This window comes from Erythrolamprus reginae, chromosome 4 (assembly GCF_031021105.1).
Source record: "Erythrolamprus reginae isolate rEryReg1 chromosome 4, rEryReg1.hap1, whole genome shotgun sequence".
NCBI lineage: Eukaryota > Metazoa > Chordata > Lepidosauria > Squamata > Dipsadidae > Erythrolamprus > Erythrolamprus reginae.
The window spans coordinates 85,425,158-85,444,800 of NC_091953.1; the positions used below are offsets into that span (position 1 = coordinate 85,425,158).

Consider the following 19,643-nt stretch of genomic DNA (forward strand, 5'->3'; position numbering starts at 1 on the left):
TTGGTCAGTGTCATCTTTCATTACAGTCCTATTCTAAACGTACAATAGTAATATGACCAGGAAAATATCATTTTTTTTAAAAAAGCGTGTTTTTTAGATCTGGGATCTTTCATCTATTTATTTCCAGTAGCGTTAGTGTCTGTCTTTAAAATAGTTTTCAAGATCTTATCTGGAACCTAAATGATATAAGAAATATAAGACATCTGAATATCAATTATGTATTATGTAAAAATTACAATAATTTCACCCCCCAAAACATTTTCTTATTCCCATATCAGTTTCACTCTGTTTTCCATGTGGTACTCAACTCACTACCAGTTTGCTCCCTCAGTGCCACGTGGGTGCATCTCATGCGCACAGGCACAGTAACAAAAAATCCTCCAAAAAATACCACCAGAGTTGACAAAAAGATGGCAACCGCATGCACAGTGCTGGAACTTGGCTTCTGGTTATGTTCAGAAAGACATTTTTTTTAAAAAATATATTTTTTAATTTTTTTAAAAAAGATGGCAGTGACCACGGACCTTTTACTGCCCGATCCAGTTCGGTGATGTGATTGTGATGTCACCAGTGGGGCGCTACCAGTTCAGGCGAAAGGGTCTGAACCTGAAGGAATCCACCCCTGGATTATATTCATCTTAATATGTTACTAACAAATATCTCTTGGTGACATATTAAATGTAAATGAAAGGGAAAGATAGATATATAGACATCTCTAAATTTATTTAAATATATCATGATATAATGGTTGCTATTTCAAGAGGCATATTCATGTTATTAGTATTCAATATTAGTATAAAGTACCATTACTATTTCTTCTTATCAAGTTATTAGTTTAACTATGTAAACCAGAGGTAGGCAACCAGTTTTTAGATATTTTCTGTCACTATTATAGCCAATGACTATGAATGTGAGTATTATAATCTACATACTATTTTATACATTTTTAATTTAGTAACAGTTTATCAGGAATAGACTAAAGTCAAAATGACCATATCAAAATTCTAAGAGCTACAAATAATAATGTGGTATAAATTAGATTAAGGCATTATTATAAGGTGTTATTATTATAGAACTATTTTGTAATTATTTATCACAAAGTTTTATTATTTATTATAAAGGTAGGATTTATTCACAGGTGAATAAGAAATATAAAACACAAAAACTAAAAAATTGCATCCTTGTTAAGTCTAGATATGTAATGCAGTGGTGGAATTCATCTAATCTGATATCATTTGGAAGAATAACCTTTACTGTTATTTTCTTTTAAGTAATCTAACACCACTGGAAATATTGAGATTTTGACATTTCCTAAATTCTTTGCATGCTGAAATTTTAACTCCGCTCCGAGTCTTCGGAGAGGGGCGGCATACAAATCCAAATAATAAATAAATAAATAAATAAATAAACTCTGAAATATTTTAATTCTGAAATAAGTCCTTTTCTACAGAAAATAATATTATTACATCAATTTGTTCCATGTAGACAGAGAAATGCATTCACCAGACATGGGAAAGGGTCTGACTACAAGTTAAACCGATGTCATCACCATTTTAAAAAACCTATACTGTAATATAATCATGCAAATATTGCACGATTTCTGTTTCTAGTTACGTGAAGAGTTTGACCGTGGTGTGGATGTACTACTGGATGAAGAACAAAGCATTCATGACGTAGCAGCTTTATTAAAGGAATTTCTTCGTGATATGCCTGACCCACTCCTGACCAGAGAGCTTTACACTCCTTTTATCAACACACTCTGTGAGCAGTCTGATTATATCTGTCTACCTGTCTGCCTATCTATATGGTTGATAAACTGCAGCCGTTATAAATCAAAATCAATTTGTTCTTTTCTTTATTATCTTTACTCTGGGCATGTTTCTAATTCCAATGATTCATAATTTGTGAGTGGTCACTGTCTTTATAATTTGACATAGAGAAGCTGTTAAGCTGTCAACTTAAATTGCCTGATATGTCTCAGTGGGTTGGTTTTCAAAATTAGATTGGGGATAAAATAGTTAAAATGGTTCATTCCAATAATCATCTTCATATTCTCTTGTAATAATTTAATGTATAGAATGCTAAAGAGGACTAGGCCATTCAAAATAGTGCACATGTTTTGATCATTGGAGATCACATATATTTTGATTATGATAATATTATATATAACTCGGAGTCATCACATCTCTCAAAATATTATATATGGTAGAGTTTTGGGTTTTTTAATGCAATCATGTCCAATTTTTAGAGAGTGCCTGGACAAGTATGTGGTTTTCTTGGCAAGAAATGGTTTGCCATTGTCTCATTCTGAGGGCTGAGAGAAAGTGGCTGGCATAAAGTATCACCCAGTTTGCATTGTGTCTAAAGCAGGACTAGAACACATGGTTCCCAGTTTCTAGCCCGATGTCTTAACCAGCATACAAAACTGGCTCTTAGGTTTTTCTACAACCCCCCCCCCCAAATATAATAACTGAATGTTCTAAAACATTTAATTCTTCAGATATTACATAGTTGTACTAAAATATCAAAATGTATAGAAATAAAATATCAAAATGTATAGAAACTGAATTAGCTCATAATAGTGTTACATAAAATAGTGCAATTAATACATATTTTAATATATATATATATATATCTTTTTTAGTAATGGACCCCCATGAACAACAAAACACTCTACAACTTCTAATTTGTCTTCTACCTCCCTGTAATTGTGACACCTTACATCGACTCCTTCAGTTCTTAGCTACTGTAGCCAGCCATGCAGAAGACAGAAAAGATGAAGATAGCCAGGAAGTGAGTTTATTTCACTGATTTTTATTGTGAAATTAGCACTGCGGTTCATCTTAAAGCAAAATTGATGGCAAACAAATCAAATAAATAAATAATAACATTTTGATCAACACTGTGATAAGGAATAATCAATGAACCATCTTATGAACCAATCATCGAACTATTTTTAAACAAGCTATTATAATTTAGGTTTAAATCAGAGTATATTTATTTATTTACAGTAGTACCTCTAGATACGAGCTGCTCTACATGCAAGTATTTCCAGATACGAGCTAGGAGGGGAGAGACATTTCTGTTCTACTCCCGAGCTCAAATTCAGGATACGAGCCGAGGCCAAGTCTCGCTCCGGGCTGTGCCCCCTCTGAGCGCTCACCGCCCCTGCCCGGGAAACCAGAGCATCCTTCCCCTCCACGCACTTCGCCCTGCCTGCCTCCTGGCTCAAGCGGGTGGCGGCAGACCGCCTTTGGGTTTTTGGCTGAAAACCTTCCCCGTGGCTCAAGCGGGCGGCAGCAGACCGCCTTTGGGTTTTCGGCTGAAAACCCAAAGGCGGTCTGCCGCTGCCTGCTTGAGCCAGGAGGCAGGCAGGGCGAAGTGTGTGGAGGGGAAGGATGCTCCGGTTTCCCAGGCAGAGGCGGTGAGCGCTCGGAGGGGGCACAGCCCGGAGTGAGACTTGGCCTCCGCCGCGGCTGCTGCCTGCTTCTCTCTCCCTCCTTCCCCGCGGCGCTTGGCGAGTGGAGAGGCGGTCGCCTCGCCTTCCGCCCCGCTCTGCTTCCCTCCCTCCCTCCCTCTGCAGACCCAGAGACAAAACAAACAGAAAGGAGGCGCGGAGCGGGGGGAGCCGCCTGGCAGAGCGCTTGCAGCCAGCGGGCGGCGGGGGACAAAAAGCAGGCCAGCACCAGGCTCCTGCCTCTCCAGGGACGCCAACCAAGCGGAGCAGCGGCGCAGACGGCCCGCAGCCAGGGTGGGGGAGGCGGGGCGCGCATCGCAGGCTCGTCCCATTCTGCGGCACACACAAGGTAACTAGGTGAGCAGGAGGACCTTCCTAACTCCCTCCCCCCCCAGCCGAAAACCCAAAGGCAGTCTGCCGCCGCCCGCTTGAGCCAGGAGGACAGGCAGGGCGAAGTGCATGGAGGAATGGGAAGCTGAAGCCACTGGCGTTTGAGCTTCCCATTCCTCCACGCACTTCGTCCTGCCTGCCTCCTGGCTCAAGCGGGCAGCGGCAGACCGCCTTTGGGTTTTCGACTGGGGGGGAGGGAGTTAGGAAGGTCCTCCTGCTCCCCCACCAGCCAAAAACACAAAAGCGGTCTGCTGCCACCCGCTTGAGCCAAGATGACAGGCAGGGCGAAGTGGCGTGGAGGAATGGGAAGCTCAAACGCCGGCGGCTTCAGCTTCCCATTGCCCCGCAGGCGGCGGCAGACCGCCTTTGTGTGTTTGGCTGGGGGGGGGGAGCAGGAGAACCTTCCTAACTCTCTCCCCCCAGCACTTCGCCCAGAACAACAGGCAGGGCGAAGCAGCATGCAGCAAAGGAAGGCTCAGACCGCTGGCGGCTTCAGCTTCCCATTGCTCCGTGGGCGGCGGCAGACCGCCTTTGTGTTTTGGGCTGGGAGGGGGGGAGCAGGATGACCTTCCTGACTGCATGGCATCCTGCATGCAGGATGACATGCATGGCAAAGAGGCGGGGAGGATTGGGAGGCTCAAGCCTCCTTCAGTGGTGGCAGCCGGTTTCTGATTTTTGGGCTTGCACGCATTAATCGCTTTTCCATTGATTCCTATGGGAAACTATGTTTCGTCTTACGAACTTTTCACCTTACGAGCCTCCTCCTGGCACCAATTAAGTTCGTAAGATGAGGTATTACTGTATTTATTTAGTTGGTTGGTTAGTTAGTTAGTTAGTTAATTAGTTAGTTAGTTATTTTTATTTATATTTGTCATTAGAAAAGTAATGATGAAAAGTAATGATAGAAGACAATTGAACAGTAGGACAGAGAAGGTAGGCACAATGGTGTGCTTATGCATGCCCCTTACAGACCTCTTAGAAAGGGAGAGAGGTGATTTATAGACAATCTACAGTTAAAGATTTTGGGGTTAGGAATAGAAACCATTTGGTTTTATGAATCGTCACTTGCTTTAATAGACTTAACTATGTTTGTATCATTCTCTCTTTTACTCATGCAAATGGATTATTCCTGCATTCAGAAACTTTTAGAACTCGTAGGTTTGTTGTACCACCATCAAATTCCACACATAACTTGTTCCTATTGGTTCCCCTTGGTGGAATGCTCTTTATATATGGCACAAAATGACTTAGAAAAGGTAGGATCCTAGCCAGGTTAGCTAAGTCAAACCCACCTACACAAAGTGCTAGGAATCCATTGCCAGTTAAATAGCACAGCCTTTTATTTATTTTTATTTTTTTTAGATCCCTGGGAACAAAATGACATCACTCAACCTAGCCACCATATTTGGACCTAATCTATTGCACAAGCAGAAGACAACAGACAAAGAATTTACTGTTCAAAGCACAGCACGTGCTGAGGAGAGTGCTGCCATTATTGCTGTAGTGCAGAAGATGATAGAAAACTATGAAATGCTCTTTATGGTGGGTGAAGGTTTTCTCTCTTGTTTTGCATTTAACAGAAGTTTTGTAGAATAATTTTAGCTTAGTCTTTACTTTTTGAAATTGAGCACTACATAATAGTGTCTTTTTAACACAAAAAATATTCATTCATGAGGCAATACCGTACAGTGAATAAATAAAATAGGACCATAATAAACAGAAATAGAAATTTAGCATGGCAAACTACTGGTAGCAAACAGATGCTGGTAAAAGAAGGCCCTTGGCTATTTGGAAACATGTGGAAACATAGCTCTTAAAATTTAAAGAAAAAGGAAAGTACATATGAATTTATTTCTTTATACCTAGTTCTTCAAAGAACTTCTATAATAAGGCTAATTATATGTTTATTTCAGTAGGTTTATAGAATAATAGTCCAGAGCTGTTAGATAAGCAGGTAAATCATCAAAATATATGCTTCAAGTTTTTTGCTTACTAAATATGTTCATGTTTTTTAAATAAAGACTGCATTTCTAGTGCAATAGTATTTCCCCATTATTAAAATCTACTGGTAGATTGCATAAGGGTCTAGGAGTTTTCCATTCTCCTCCACTCATCAAGTTTGAACGGAGTTCCATTCCCCTTCTCTCCCTCTCTTTGCATCAATTGCTCTTTATGAATGCAGAAATAATGCCTTCTCTTCCATCCCCCCCTCCCCACACACAAACTTATCAAATTTGAACGGAGTTCAACTCCATTCAAATTTGATGAGTGAAGGAGAATGGAACTCCGCTCAAATGATGAAGAGGGGTGTGATCGAAAGAAAGGCATTGCTTGCTCCATTGATTGGCTGGTGGCAAAGTGTCCCGTGCTCCCAAAAGCTTTGGTGGGGAGGGGCTGTGACGGAAGAGTTGGGCCGAACAGCTAGGGCCCTTTCAGCGAAGCAGAAAAGGCAGAGCCCAATAGTCAGAGATGGAAGGCTGGAAACCAATCAGGCGTGGCCAACAGGAGGAGGTGAAAAGTCCCATTCTGATTGCATAAGGTAGCGCATATATGAGTACTGTACTTGCTGTATCAGGACATGACTCAATGATTGCCATAATTCTCTCAAGAATATTTTGCATGCTCATCTATCTATCTATCTTTAAAATCAATCAATCTATCTATCTATCTATCATCTAAGTATCTACCATCTATTATCTATCTATCACATTTTTAACTGTACATCTCCTTCAAAGGGATTCTGGGTAGTCTACAATGAGATATTAAAATAAACAGTACATTTTTAAGTACTGTTTATTTTAATATATTATTGTAGACTACCCAGAATCCCTTTGAAGGAGATGTACATATACATATGCTGGTTTATAATTAAAATTTTGGAAAGGGGCAAAAATAAACAGACAAATAGAGCTCTCTCTCTCTCTCTCTTTCTCTCTCTCTCTCTCTCTCTCTCTCCCCTCCCCTCTAAAAATGGACAGATACAGTATAATTTTAATTTTCTTACGATTTAAAAATTTGTGGATATTTTCAGAGATAGAAAATGGTTTTGAATTATGTTTATAAGAATATAGTTTGTTATTAATAAGGATATGTACAGGTGACCATGTTTCATGTATTTGTTTATCATTTGCGTATATATTTAACTTACACATGGGGAAAGGAATTAATTAGCCTGGCGATTTCATTTATAATAGATTTATTCTCTTATCTTTCTCTCACTTTATTTTTAACTTGATGTCTAAAAAAGAATTGCATGAAATTTGTTTGGCTATTTCTTGTAGCAATTACCAGATAAATAAACTTGTAGCTCTTCAAAAGGCAAGCTAAGTGGCTTGTTGGATTATAAAATACTTATTTTGTAAAAAAATATGATAAATGATTAAAGATAGTGGAAAGTATTTTTTTAAAAGGTGAAGAGTTTTGCATGTTATTTAACTGGAATAGATTGTATTCAATTTGTGATTATATTAATTCATATTTAAAAATAGAAGAGTATAATTTTTCTATTTGTTTTTTGATGTATCATTAATGTATAGGTCCGAGCAGACCTTCAAAATGAAGTTCTAATTAGTCTGCTTGAGACTGATCCAGATGTTGTAGACTACTTGCTGAGAAGGAAAGCTTCCCAGTTATCGTGAGTAATTTGTTAATTTTCTTTTATTTGCCTCCATTGGGAAAATGTTTATCATATTTATCAGTGGTCCCCAAGGCTTCTTATTTCAGAACCTGTGGCATATCTTTTTAAATAGCAATTATAAATAATGTTAAGCATTATGAAGTTAAATTATCTACCTTTTTAATAGAATAGTAGTAAAACCTTTATAATTAATATCTTTAGAACAACCCTTTAATGTTTTTATATGAATATCTTAATTTCCAAGCCTATTTTAATAAAATTAACTTTAGTTAAATGTCAGAGATTGTCCAATTAATGCTCCATCTGTGCTAAAACCTAGGTTCATACATCGTGGCAAAGGTGCAAAGATATTTGCAGTTAGAACCTTCTGGGCTGATAGTACATATAACATTTATGTTGTACAGAACTTTAAATAAACTATTAAGCAGAAGATTAGTGTGTTGCTAAGAAATGAACTACAGCATTTATTTCTAAAAATGCTTCTACAGCATTTATTTCTATGCAATCACTAAAAATGATAGCCAGACTGTAGCACAGTGCTTTCTTGGGATGTGTGCCTATCTGTCTAGAAAAAAGACTAACTCAAATGAGACAGTAGACTATATCCTGGAAAGCTGTGCGAAGTGACATCTTAACATTGTGATTTTCAGTCAGTGTTTTGTATTAGTCCTGTCCATGGTAATATGCTGTCCATGGTAATATGTTTGTGAAAGTGCTTCTAAATGCTTTTGTAATTCAAAATGAACCCAGCAGCTGGGAATCTCTGTTCATGAACTTAAGCCCCATTCTTCTACCTTTTATAACTATGATAGGATAGAAATCCAGTGGATGAGATGTTTCCTCTTGCTTAAAAATATCTCTTAAAAGTTGATTTCTATTGAAACCTAAAATACCTGCTCATATTACTTAGTTTATGAATGTTTAATAATACAACTGCTCAAATCTGTACAGAGCCTCACCAACCAAGTAAAATCGAGTAGATAATAGCACTTTGGTGTTTTATTCTAGTAAATGATAATTGACAGATATAGCCATCTGATACTGGGAATAATGTCCTTGTTTTCTATGTTCAACTTTGCCTTAGTACAAAAAAATATGTGGATCATGGCTGCTTTGTATGCATATTATTTTATTCTACCTTCGAAATGAAAGATGACATGTTACTTCTTTAGACCCTGATCCCTTATTTATTCTTAAATCGTCATTTAAATCTGAGAAGAAATATACCTTTTCAAAATTTTCCAGTAAATCATTGGAAACCATTTGTTGTTATTCATAACATTATTATTTGTTGTTGTTAATAGGACAGTAATTATGCTACTTGTTTCAACAAGAGTATTTGATGTTTGAAAATGACAGAATTGTCACTTTAGTTTTGTTCTCCTCTTAGATGCCTAATTAATATTGAAGTGCCCAGGAATCATTTTTATATGTTTTGATACTAGTATGTTTTCAGCTGTAACTGCGAAGTCATGGGAAAGGATTTGGCTAAAAGATTAGAGGGACAATTTATTCATCATGAAAAGAAAATGACACTTCTTTTTTTCTGTGTCAATCTGGAGAGATGACTGCATATTCACTGGGCTATTTTTCCTGATAAGCTGGAACCAAAAAATGAGATACACTTGTCTTGGGACCATCTTAATATTCTTGATAATGGATTTCAAATCTTGAGATGAAAAACTGTAACTCTGCAATGAAAAGTGAGCACATGTCCACCAATAATTGGTCATATAGCAAACTTCAGTTGCTACTTGTAAAATGGGCATAGTGTCTTTCTACGTAGATCAAAACACTTTCTTGAAAGTACTTTCGCTAATAACTTCACTACTTCTCTGCTTTTTCTTTTAACTGGAAGATTATCTGCTCAGTCACAATGAAACAGTACAACCTTATATAACACTGCTTGCTACTAACAGTACAGTGCTGACAGCTTGCTTCTCGTTTCTAATATGGCTGGATTTGTCAGAAATTCATCGCTAACTCCATCCTAATCTAAAATTAAACCCTCATTTGAAAACGAAACCAAAGTTCTTGCTGTGAAGGATCTCTTGTTAAATCCTAAATAGAGCATGGAGTGGCCAGTTTAAATTCTCAATCAGGGAATATTTTTGAAAAAAAACTATAACATTCAACATTTACTCAAGGTAAAGTATAATTTGAAAGCTTTTATTTTATTTAAAGCAGTATTTAAATGAACAAATGTCCTTTGTTCTATGGTTATTGTTTGTTGTAGTTACATTTTTTCATTATATTTCCTCAATTCATTATATTGTACTCAATAATGTACAAAACACTTCAAATGTTACATTCAGACTTATATATTCTTAAACCTTTCTTTTTAGATTAGAATCTTGGATATAATTGTCTTGGATATATTTAAATGTAATTTCATCTATATCATGTTGAATCCCATCCTATAATTATTTGCTTTAAGGCAGTTATTTTCTGAAATCTTTAGTTTTATTTTATCAACATATTGTTCAATACACTGTTCTTTGGATAGATTAAGTTCCATTAACTCCTGTTTATGTTTCATTTATCAGAAGCCCTGAAATGCTTCAGTCTGAAAGATCATTCTCCATAGAAGGTAGACATTCATCCATAGACTCAAACCGAACCTCAAGTGGCGATATATCACCATATGACAACAATTCTCCAGTGCTGTCTGAAAGATCTCTTTTGGCAATGCATGAAGATATGTCCCTTACTTCTGATAAGTTACATAAAATCCCCGAACAGAGCACATTAGGTAGCAATTTTCAGCCAAAATCAAGAGAAAATTCATTTGGTATGATCAGCATTACCATAATTATAAACATTCATTGGTTTTAATATCATTGTTAATAACCTTTTAAAAAAAAAATATTTTTATTGTAACTATTGTTTTTCTTAGTGAATTCATTTCCTTAACAGAATTGAGTTAGACTGCTAATTCAGTTGGACAAATATAGTTTATCAATTTAAATTGCAGTTCCTAACAACTTCTGATTTTAATTTGAAGATTGCCTGAGAAAACATTTTTTGAAAATGTTTGATGAGATTTTATAAATAAATATCCAAATGATATCTGTATCTAGGTGAAAAGATTGTTGCAATTGAAGAGTTTATACAGAATTCAGTAATTCAGAAGTGCAGAGTTTGTATATCAATTCAGATGTACAAAGTCAACTCACCTGCTAATACAAAATTCATTCCATGGATTGTTAAACTAGAATTATAATGGCATAATTATGTCTGTGATTAAGTCATAGTTTTAGTGTTCTATTATATGAACATCTCGGTATTTAACCTGCATAATAGTGCAGAAATTCAAAACATTTTTAAAATGAAATCAATTCTAATTCTTTGCAAATATTTTGAATTATCAGTATTGTACTATTTTGAATTTTATCTTTGAATTTTTGAAAATCACATCTTTTATTTTCCAATTGAGGAATTCTTGGGCCAGAAGCAATTACAGGATGAACAATTTTATGAACCTAAAGAAAATTATTTTGCTTAAAGGGAGGGGGTCCCCACTATTTCATGCTCCTTTTCATCTGAGAGTTTCAATGAGTCATTTACATGGGGATCTAGTGCTTCTATTGTAAATAATCCACTGAAGTAGCAAAAGCTCTTGAGATTAAATTGAAACATTGTTTAGATCCTAGCTGTTGTTTCTGTTCTTTGGTTATGATCCATTAAGATTTTAGTTTGATATCAAGAGCTTTGGCCACGTCTGACTGCCGTGTCTTTTTGTGGCAAAAGTAAATTGTAATTTTATTATACACTGCTCAAAAAAAAATAAAAGGAACACTTAAACAACACAATATAACTCCAAGTAAATCAAACTGCTGTGAAATTGAACTGTCCACTTAGGAAGCAACACTGATTGACAATCAATTTCACATGCTGTTCTGCATATTCAACTTTGTACAGAACAAAGTATTCAATGAGAATGTTTCATTCATTCAGATCTAGGATGTGTTATTTGCGTGTTCCCTTTATTTTTTTGAACAGTATATATAGAATATAATAGAATTCTTTATTGGCCAAGTATGATCACACACAAGGAATTTGTCTTTGTGCATATGCTCTCAGTGTACATAAGAGAAAAAGATACATTGGTCAAGAATCATGAGGTACAAGACTTAATGATTGTCATAGGGGTCAAATAAGAAACCACCAATATTAATAATATTGATTAATAATATTGATAAGGGTTTTAATCTGTTCTTTAATATTGGATTTGTACATTGTATATTGTGTTGTGAGCCGCCCTGAGTCTTCGGAGAGGGGTGGCATACAAATCTAATAAAATAATAATACACCAGCATATTAATATAATAACAATATTTCAGTCACAAATATCACTTGGACTGAAATGGGAGCTGCATGTTCTAACCATTAATTGTTCTCAGGAAGTACTTGAAATTAGAGACTCTAAAACTAAGACCTTATTTTTGGCAAAATAACCCAGGGTCCCTAACCTGACCATAGAACTAATCAAAATGGTCACTCATGCCCTAGTCATCTCCTGCCTTGACTATTGCAACACGCTATACATGGGGCTGCCCCTAAAAAGCATCCAGAAGCTCCAGTTGCAGCCCTCATGGTTTTGTGTGGGCCTCAGTATGCACATGTATTACTTCTCCTACAGGAACTGCATTGGTTGCCAATTTGCTTCTGGATGCAGTTCAAAGTGCTTGTTGTCACCTTTATTTATTTATTTTATTTATTTATTTATTTATTTATTTATTTATTTATTTATTTATTTATTTATTTATTTATTTATTTATTTATTTATTTATTTAGATTTGTATGCCGCCCCTCTCCGCAGACTCGGGGCGGCTCACAACAAAGTGAAAAACAATTTATAACAAATCTAAATTTCTACTAAAAACATTTTAAAAACCCCATTTTCTAAACACACATACATACATACCATTCATAAATTGTATATGCCCGGGGGAGATGTCTCAGTTCCCCCATGCCTGATGACCCAGGTGGGTCTTAAGGAGCTTACGAAAGGCAAGGAGAGTAGGGGCAGTTCTAATCTCCGGGGGGAGTTGGTTCCAGAGGGTCGGGGCCGCCACAGAGAAGGCTCTTCCCCTGGGGCCCGCCAACCAACATTGTTTAGTTGACGGGACCCGGAGAATGCCCACTCTGTGGGACCTAATCGGTTGCTGGGATTCGTGCGGCAGCAGGCGGTCTCGGAGATATTCTGGTCCAGTGCCATGAAGGGCTTTAAAGGTCATAACCAACACTTTGAATTGTGACCGGAAGTTGATCAGCAACCAATGCAGACTGCGGAGTGTTGGTGAAACATGGGCATACCTAGGTAGGCCCATGACTGCTCTCGCAGCTGCATTCTGCACGATCTGAAGTTTCCGAACACTTTTCAAAGGTAGCCCCATGTAGAGAGCATTACAGTAGTCGAACCTCGAGGTGATGAGGGCATGAGTGACTGTGAGCAGTGAGTCCCGGTCCAGATAGGGTCGCAACTGGTGCACCAGGCGAACCTGGGCAAACGCCCCCCTCGCCACAGCTGAAAGATGGTTCTCTAATGTGAGTTGTGGATCGAGGAGGACGCCCAAGTTGCGGACCCTCTCCGAGGGGGTCAATAATTCCCCCCCCCCCAGGGTAATGGAAGGACAGATGGAATTGTCCTTGGGAGGCAAAACCCACAGCCACTCCGTCTTATCCGGGTTGAGTTTGAGTCTGTTGGCACCCATCCAGACCCCAACAGCCTCCAGACACCGGCACATCACTTCCACTGCTTCGTTGACTGGACATGGGGTGGAGATGTAAAGCTGGGTATCATCAGCGTACTGATGATACCTCACCCCATGCCCTTGGATGATCTCACCCAGCCCTTCATGGCTTAGGACCAGGTTATCTGAGGGACAATCTCTTGCCAGTCACATCTACCTGACCCACTAAAGCTGGGAGTCAAGGAATGTTGCCGGTCCCTAAAGAGATACATTTGCTGGGACTCAGAAGATGGGCCTTCTCCGTGGTGGCTCCCTCTTTCTGGAACATTACACATGCACACACACACGAGATTACACTGGCCCCTTCTCTAACATTCTTTTGGAAGGCCCTAAAGATGTGGTCCTGTTACTGGGCCTGGGGAAGTCAGAGCAGGATAGAGCCCATTCAATGACTAGTGTGAATGTGTGTTGTTGCTGGGGTGTGGGGGTTATTTTTTTTATTATTTTTCTTTCTATTCTTTCTATTTGTTTTATATGGTGTTTTTGTATCCTTGTAAACCACCTTGAGTCGCTATGTGCAATTAGGCAGCAATATACATTTTCTAAATAAATATATTAAAAAAACAATTAAAAGAGCTACAAAAGAGACAAAATTACCAGATCATAGTAGCCTACATTCAAAGAAGCAGGGAATAGCACCAGACAAACAAACAGAAAACAATACCATAATCAAGGAGTTACCATGGAGAAAGCCATACATTGATTAATACTGATGATGTTATCTAGTTGGGTAATGAAACAGCTGCTACCAAACTCAGAGCACCAAGGACTCCACATTTATATTGATGCCTGGCTAAATTTGTTGGGGGGTTTTCCCCAGACGATCTAGGCAATTGACTCTTAGCAGATAATTATAAATTAATGAAAAAAAGGCCAGCTCTGAAAAAAAAGTACAAAATTGTGGACTCATAAAAGCAGCCATCCTGATAAAGGGATAGGTTGAACATTTCCTACATTCAAATGCTTAAATATTTGAAAACTCATTTGGAAGAGTCTGACTTAATCAAACTAGTCAGTCTCCGTTTTTTTAGGTTACCAATTTTTAAATTCTATTCATCTGTGTCCAATGCTATGTACTCCAAAGAGTACCAAAATCAGATAAACTGTCCTCAAGGGAATATTTAAAATTCCTTAGGACTTAGCATTGTGTCCTTGTGAAAAAGGAGATCTTAAGTACATATTTCATATCCTTTTACATTGCACTTTCTATAAGGAAACAAGGACTCCCTTTTATCCTTCAGACAGGTCTGATTTATGTTTTTATTTTGCTACATTTGAAACAATTATTTTAACTATTTTGCTAATTGTCAGAATTCTGGTACGTGACTATAACAAAGAATATGACCAATATATGTAAATTAGGATTGAACTGTTGGGCTCTTGATAGTTCTCTCAGTTTGATTGTTTCTATGGGGTGCCGTTTCTTTCTTTATAATTCTTTAAAAATACACTTATTAAGGAAGACATCCTCCCACACCAAGACTAGACGTACAAAATGCTTCAGTCCCCTATATACTTATGATGTTGCCTAACATAATATGCCTTCAGAAAACAGTTAACTTCAGAGAACACTGAGAGCCCAAAGATTATCACTACTACTACTTCTTTCTAATTTATATCTCTGTTAAATATTAGGATCACCTAAATTCATATTCCTTCTAATCTTATAGATGTGTCAGATGACTATTTCAACATCTGGGGCACCTGGCATTCTACTCTAAAAAGTGGTTCCAAAGGGCTGGGAATGACAGGTATACATATTGTTTCTCATACTATTCATCAAATTATTTGACTATTCATATATTGGCACTATTTCATTACAGTGTTGTACTAGAAGAGGACTACTAATTCTCTTTCTCCTAAAGCCATCCATTTTATAAAGCATATGGTTCAGTAAATTATAGTTTACAAAAGTTTATACCATATAAAATATTTTTTGTTTTGAGTGCCACATGAGTTTCCACAATAAACAAACTTTTGTAAACTTTCAGATATTATGATACTCAATTCAAGGCACAACTATCTGTAGAATATTTTGCAATATAGAGCAGGACTATCTTTATGGAAATATGTCTGTAGATATAAGTAATCAATAGTAATTCTAGTATCATTCCTAAGCCTGATGTAAGATGCCAATACCCATGTCATTGTAGATTACCTCAAAAATAATACATAATTTGCTTTATTATTAATCTTTCTTTGTGGCTTTTTAGGGTCATATGGAGACATCTATGAGAGCAGCTCTTTGCGGCCAGGGCAGTGTTCCCTTTCTCAAGGGAGCCTATCATTGTCTTCTCCTCAGTGGCAGGAAAGCAATACAGAGCTAGACGATGAAAAACAAGTCATCCGGAGGAGTCAGACAACAGCTGCCCTTCCTGGTTGCCGTTTGCATCCCCCTCTGTCTAAAGTGTACAGCACCCCACAGATTGAAGTAGGCAGAAAGAATTCCAGCCAGTCCAATTCAAAACATCATTCACCTGTAAGATATACAGAGAATTTGATGGAGCATGATTCAGATGCCACTTGTACACACGCTACATTTAAGCCATCGTTTCTAGGGCAAGCTGAAGTAATTCGAAAAGACAGACCACCACCTCCTTACCCTGAAACAGCAAAACAAAGCAGCTTATCATCAAGCCAGCCAGCAGTGTCTTCTTCAGAATATCCATTGTGGAAGACAGACTTGTCTGGGGCCCAGGGAATGAGGATCATGAGTCAGGTGCCTGAACAACCTATCCAGCATGAGGAGCAACAGAACCAAAATGAAAGAAAATACTCCTTTCCAGACAGTGAGCAGAACAGCAAAAATTTGTCAGAGACAGACTGGCATGGGTGGCAAAGCGATCGATGGCAAATTTGGGAGATTTTATCACCTGATAATCCAGACGCGCTCCCTGAAACTTTAGTATGAGTGAAGAAATCAGCAAGTCTTTCCCTAATAGGGAAAATGGTTGACTGGATTTATACTGAATTATTTTTTAAAGATATGTTTACTTTATGGAGTATTCTAAAATTAAATTTATTAAAAGAATTTTAATAGCAGTGTAAAATTTCTTGACAAGTTTTTGGGGTTTTGTAGAAGGAAATGTGAGATGGCAATTTCAGTCCAAACTATTCTGTGAAATATAAACTGTGTACACAATAAAAATGACCCTCTTGGTGCTGCTAAGATACATTTATGTATCTGCAGCTCAAATGACTGTATATTATGCAGATGTTTTATGTACAATAGCATTGTGTTTATATGCAAAAAATAATCTTGAATGCTTTTTTGAAATTATATTTTAATCATGCACTAATATTAATATACAATATATTGATATTGTTGGAAATGCACAAACTGGTTTCTGTGCTTTTAAGTAATCTGTTAGTAAAAGACATATATTTTCACTGACAAAAAAGGTGGAATGAGAACATTAAAAGCCATATATTTTATAATAAGGAAGTTAAAGAATATCTAATGTACTATTTGCTTGCAAGGAAAAATTAATGAACATATATTTTTACTCTTTTAGAAAGAAATTCCAATCACCCCTTCATAAATATGTCCATGTCTACACCATATACAAAAAGAACCCAAAGATTCTTCTACCCATTCTACGTTAGACTTATAAAATTTGGCATGAGTGAGGAAGTACAGGAGAGGTTGTGTGAAGTTTTGTTAAGACTACATGAGAGACCCTTTTGAATTTTCAAAATATCTATATAAATATGAACTAAAATGTGATCTGCTCTTACAAGTCCTAAAACTAGATAAAAAGAATCCAATTAAATAAATGAGCCCCAAACCCTAACCCTTGTATATATTTATTAAGAAAAATTATCCAAAGCTATATATTTGTGTATAGTAAAATTAAGCGAATCTTTGCGTTTCAGTAAGTTGGGTGCCCCTATTGGAGAACAAAAATAGCAACTAAATGTTTTCACTAACTGTTGATCCTGCACATTGCCTAGCTCATTCCTCCTTAGAGAATACTTTTAGCTCATGGATGGAAGCTTCATCCACGACCAGGGGTAGGCGACTGCTCGGACGGGGGGGGGGGGGGATGCAGTGGGGTAGCGAAAATGGAGCTCCAACCCAGAGCACCCAATTTGCACTAAAAGATGTTGCAAGAAATTGCAGGTTGTCCTGAATAAGCCGCGCCCACAGTGTGGTAGTAAAAATTTTGGTAGCCCTTCACTGTCCACAACTCTTCCATAGAATTACAGTCAGGAATTTGACTTAGCCTTTAAGTCTTTAACTTTCTTTTTAAACCATTCTTTGTTTGTACAACTTGAGTATTTGGGCTTATTATCTTGCTGAATGATGCATTTTTCTGAGCTTCTGTTCATAGACAATATCCTGCCATTTTTCTAAAGAATTTGTTGGTAGAATTCAGAATTCCATCAATGATGGTACACTATCTTGGTCCATAAGGTACGAAGGAAGCTCAAGCCTTGATACTCTCACTACCATGATTTACAGATAAGTTTCTTACATTGCAATAATAATAGTATTTACCAAATATAATGTTTTTCAATCAAGCCTGAAAGTTTCACCTTTCCATAAAATATTCTTTCAATAAATTTTTGACTTAGGTATGTATCTTTTGCAAATTTTAGATAGAAATAGCACTTAGACCAAGGGTGTCAAACTCAAGGCCTGCAGGCCAGATTCAGCCTGTAAAAATGAAGGGGAATGAAGAACAAAAATGTCAACTCGGAAATGTCATCCTTTAAAGATTTGTCATAGTAACGGATGAGTTTATTCTTCCGAGGTGGGTAAAGTGAGGACCCAGATTGTTGGGGGCAATATATGGAGAGGGCTGTAAAAGTACAATGAAGGATTATATAAGTCTAAATGCTATTGCTATCAGGCCCATGGGGCCATCCTGGAAACAGCAAAAGACCAGCCTGCGGTGCCTCTGCAGCAAAAACAGAACTCAGGAGTGCCCCCCATGACCTGCCTGGGCTCCATCTTCAGCTATAATGGCCTCCTGCCACCCTCCACCAGCGAAAATGGAAGTTGAGGAAGCCGAGCTCCATTTTCCATGGCAGAGGGCTGCAGGAGGCTATCACCATTGAAAACAACCTTGAGTAACATTGAGCTAGTCATGCCCACTCTGGCTACGCTCCCCACCCCCAAAGTCAAACACAACCCTGATGCAGCCCTCAATGAAATCAGATTTGAAATCCCTGACGTAGACTTATATACTGCTTCACAGGCCTCTCTTAAGTGTTTTTCAGAGTCAGCATATTGCCTCCAACAATCTGGGTTCTCATCTTACTGACCTCGGAAGGATAGAAAGCTGGGTCAACCTTGAGCCCATGAGAATCGAACTTCCAAAACTGCAGTCAGCTGGTAGTCAGCAGAAGGAGCCTGCACTACTGCATTTTAACCACTGTACCACCACAACTCAATGGTGAGATGAGAAGCAATGTCAGCTTTGTTTTTTATATCTCTCCCTTGTATGAGTCATGATAACTTTCTACGTACCTATAATTGTGTACTTTAAATAGGAAAGGACCTCCCACACTCACACTTGATTATCATCCTATGGATTGAAACACCTGATTCTTAATTTTCCCTTCAAATAAACACATAATCCTAAAGGTTCATATACATGCTTTGAATCATTCTCTAATAAACAAACAAACAAGTATAATGCTTTGACACATTCATTTAATTGTGTTCTTTTACCTATGGTAGTTTTAGGACTTTTGTAGAAAACAGATAATGTTTTAGGACATATCTATTCAGAAATAATAAAAATTCAGAAGACTTCACAAACTTTTAAGCACCACTGTACTGTATGTTTTATATCTTCATGGGACCTGGAAGCCTGACAATTAGTTAAAATATTTTCCTTTTTAAACCAACACAGTTTTCAGTATTCACAATTCCTAAAATATTGACAGACTTCCACACGATGATTCCAGTGCAATGTTGTATTTGTTAAATGTTAATATTCTGTGCTTTTGAAAGTTTTATTATCATTCAGCATGAGAGAGGCCATCTATTAGATTCTTTTAAAATACTTTTAAAAATACTTTCCTTAAATTTCAGTGGAATTTTATCTAGTGTCTTTTAAGTTATATCTTGTGCAATAAAATAAAAGTCTTGCAGAAAACGTTGTTTCTATTTATTGAGTAAACATTTTGTGCATATAAGCCATGAAAAATAAGTACTGTAAACAGTAGCACATAATTGGTTTTTTGAAAGGTCAAAGTATTTGAAAGCTTTCACTTAAGGGACCATTTCAATGCAAACACCATGTGTAGGTGTTTTCAGGTGAAGAGCAGAATAGAGAACTGCCATGCTTCTTTCTACTTACTAAAGGGGCATGAATTGATCTCTTTAGGCTCTTCCTTTCTGTTTCCAAAACAATAAAGTTATAAATAAACTAAAGTTACAGAACAATTA

At 37.2% G+C, this 19,643-nt stretch overlaps 1 protein-coding gene across 5 annotated transcripts in view; it reads left to right on the top strand.

The window, feature by feature from the left end:
* The window catches only part of ARHGAP6 (Rho GTPase activating protein 6), a 372,896-nt gene extending 353,546 nt beyond the window's left edge, over nucleotides 1-19,350 (top strand). For 3 of the 5 annotated variants that reach the window (XM_070750824.1, XM_070750825.1, XM_070750827.1), the window contains 7 exons: nucleotides 1,611-1,761; nucleotides 2,645-2,793; nucleotides 5,210-5,389; nucleotides 7,384-7,481; nucleotides 10,031-10,275; nucleotides 14,911-14,991; nucleotides 15,454-19,350. In XM_070750824.1, the coding sequence (XP_070606925.1) occupies nucleotides 1,611-1,761; nucleotides 2,645-2,793; nucleotides 5,210-5,389; nucleotides 7,384-7,481; nucleotides 10,031-10,275; nucleotides 14,911-14,991; nucleotides 15,454-16,151 (1,602 nt within the window). In that variant the 3' untranslated portion in view covers nucleotides 16,152-19,350. Of the gene's footprint in view, nucleotides 1-1,610; nucleotides 1,762-2,644; nucleotides 2,794-5,209; nucleotides 5,390-7,383; nucleotides 7,482-8,874; nucleotides 8,961-10,030; nucleotides 10,276-14,910; nucleotides 14,992-15,453 lie in introns of those variants that run through there. The other 2 variants (XM_070750826.1, XM_070750828.1) reach the window with 2 other exon arrangements.
* The last annotated feature ends 293 nt before the right edge of the window (nucleotides 19,351-19,643 follow it).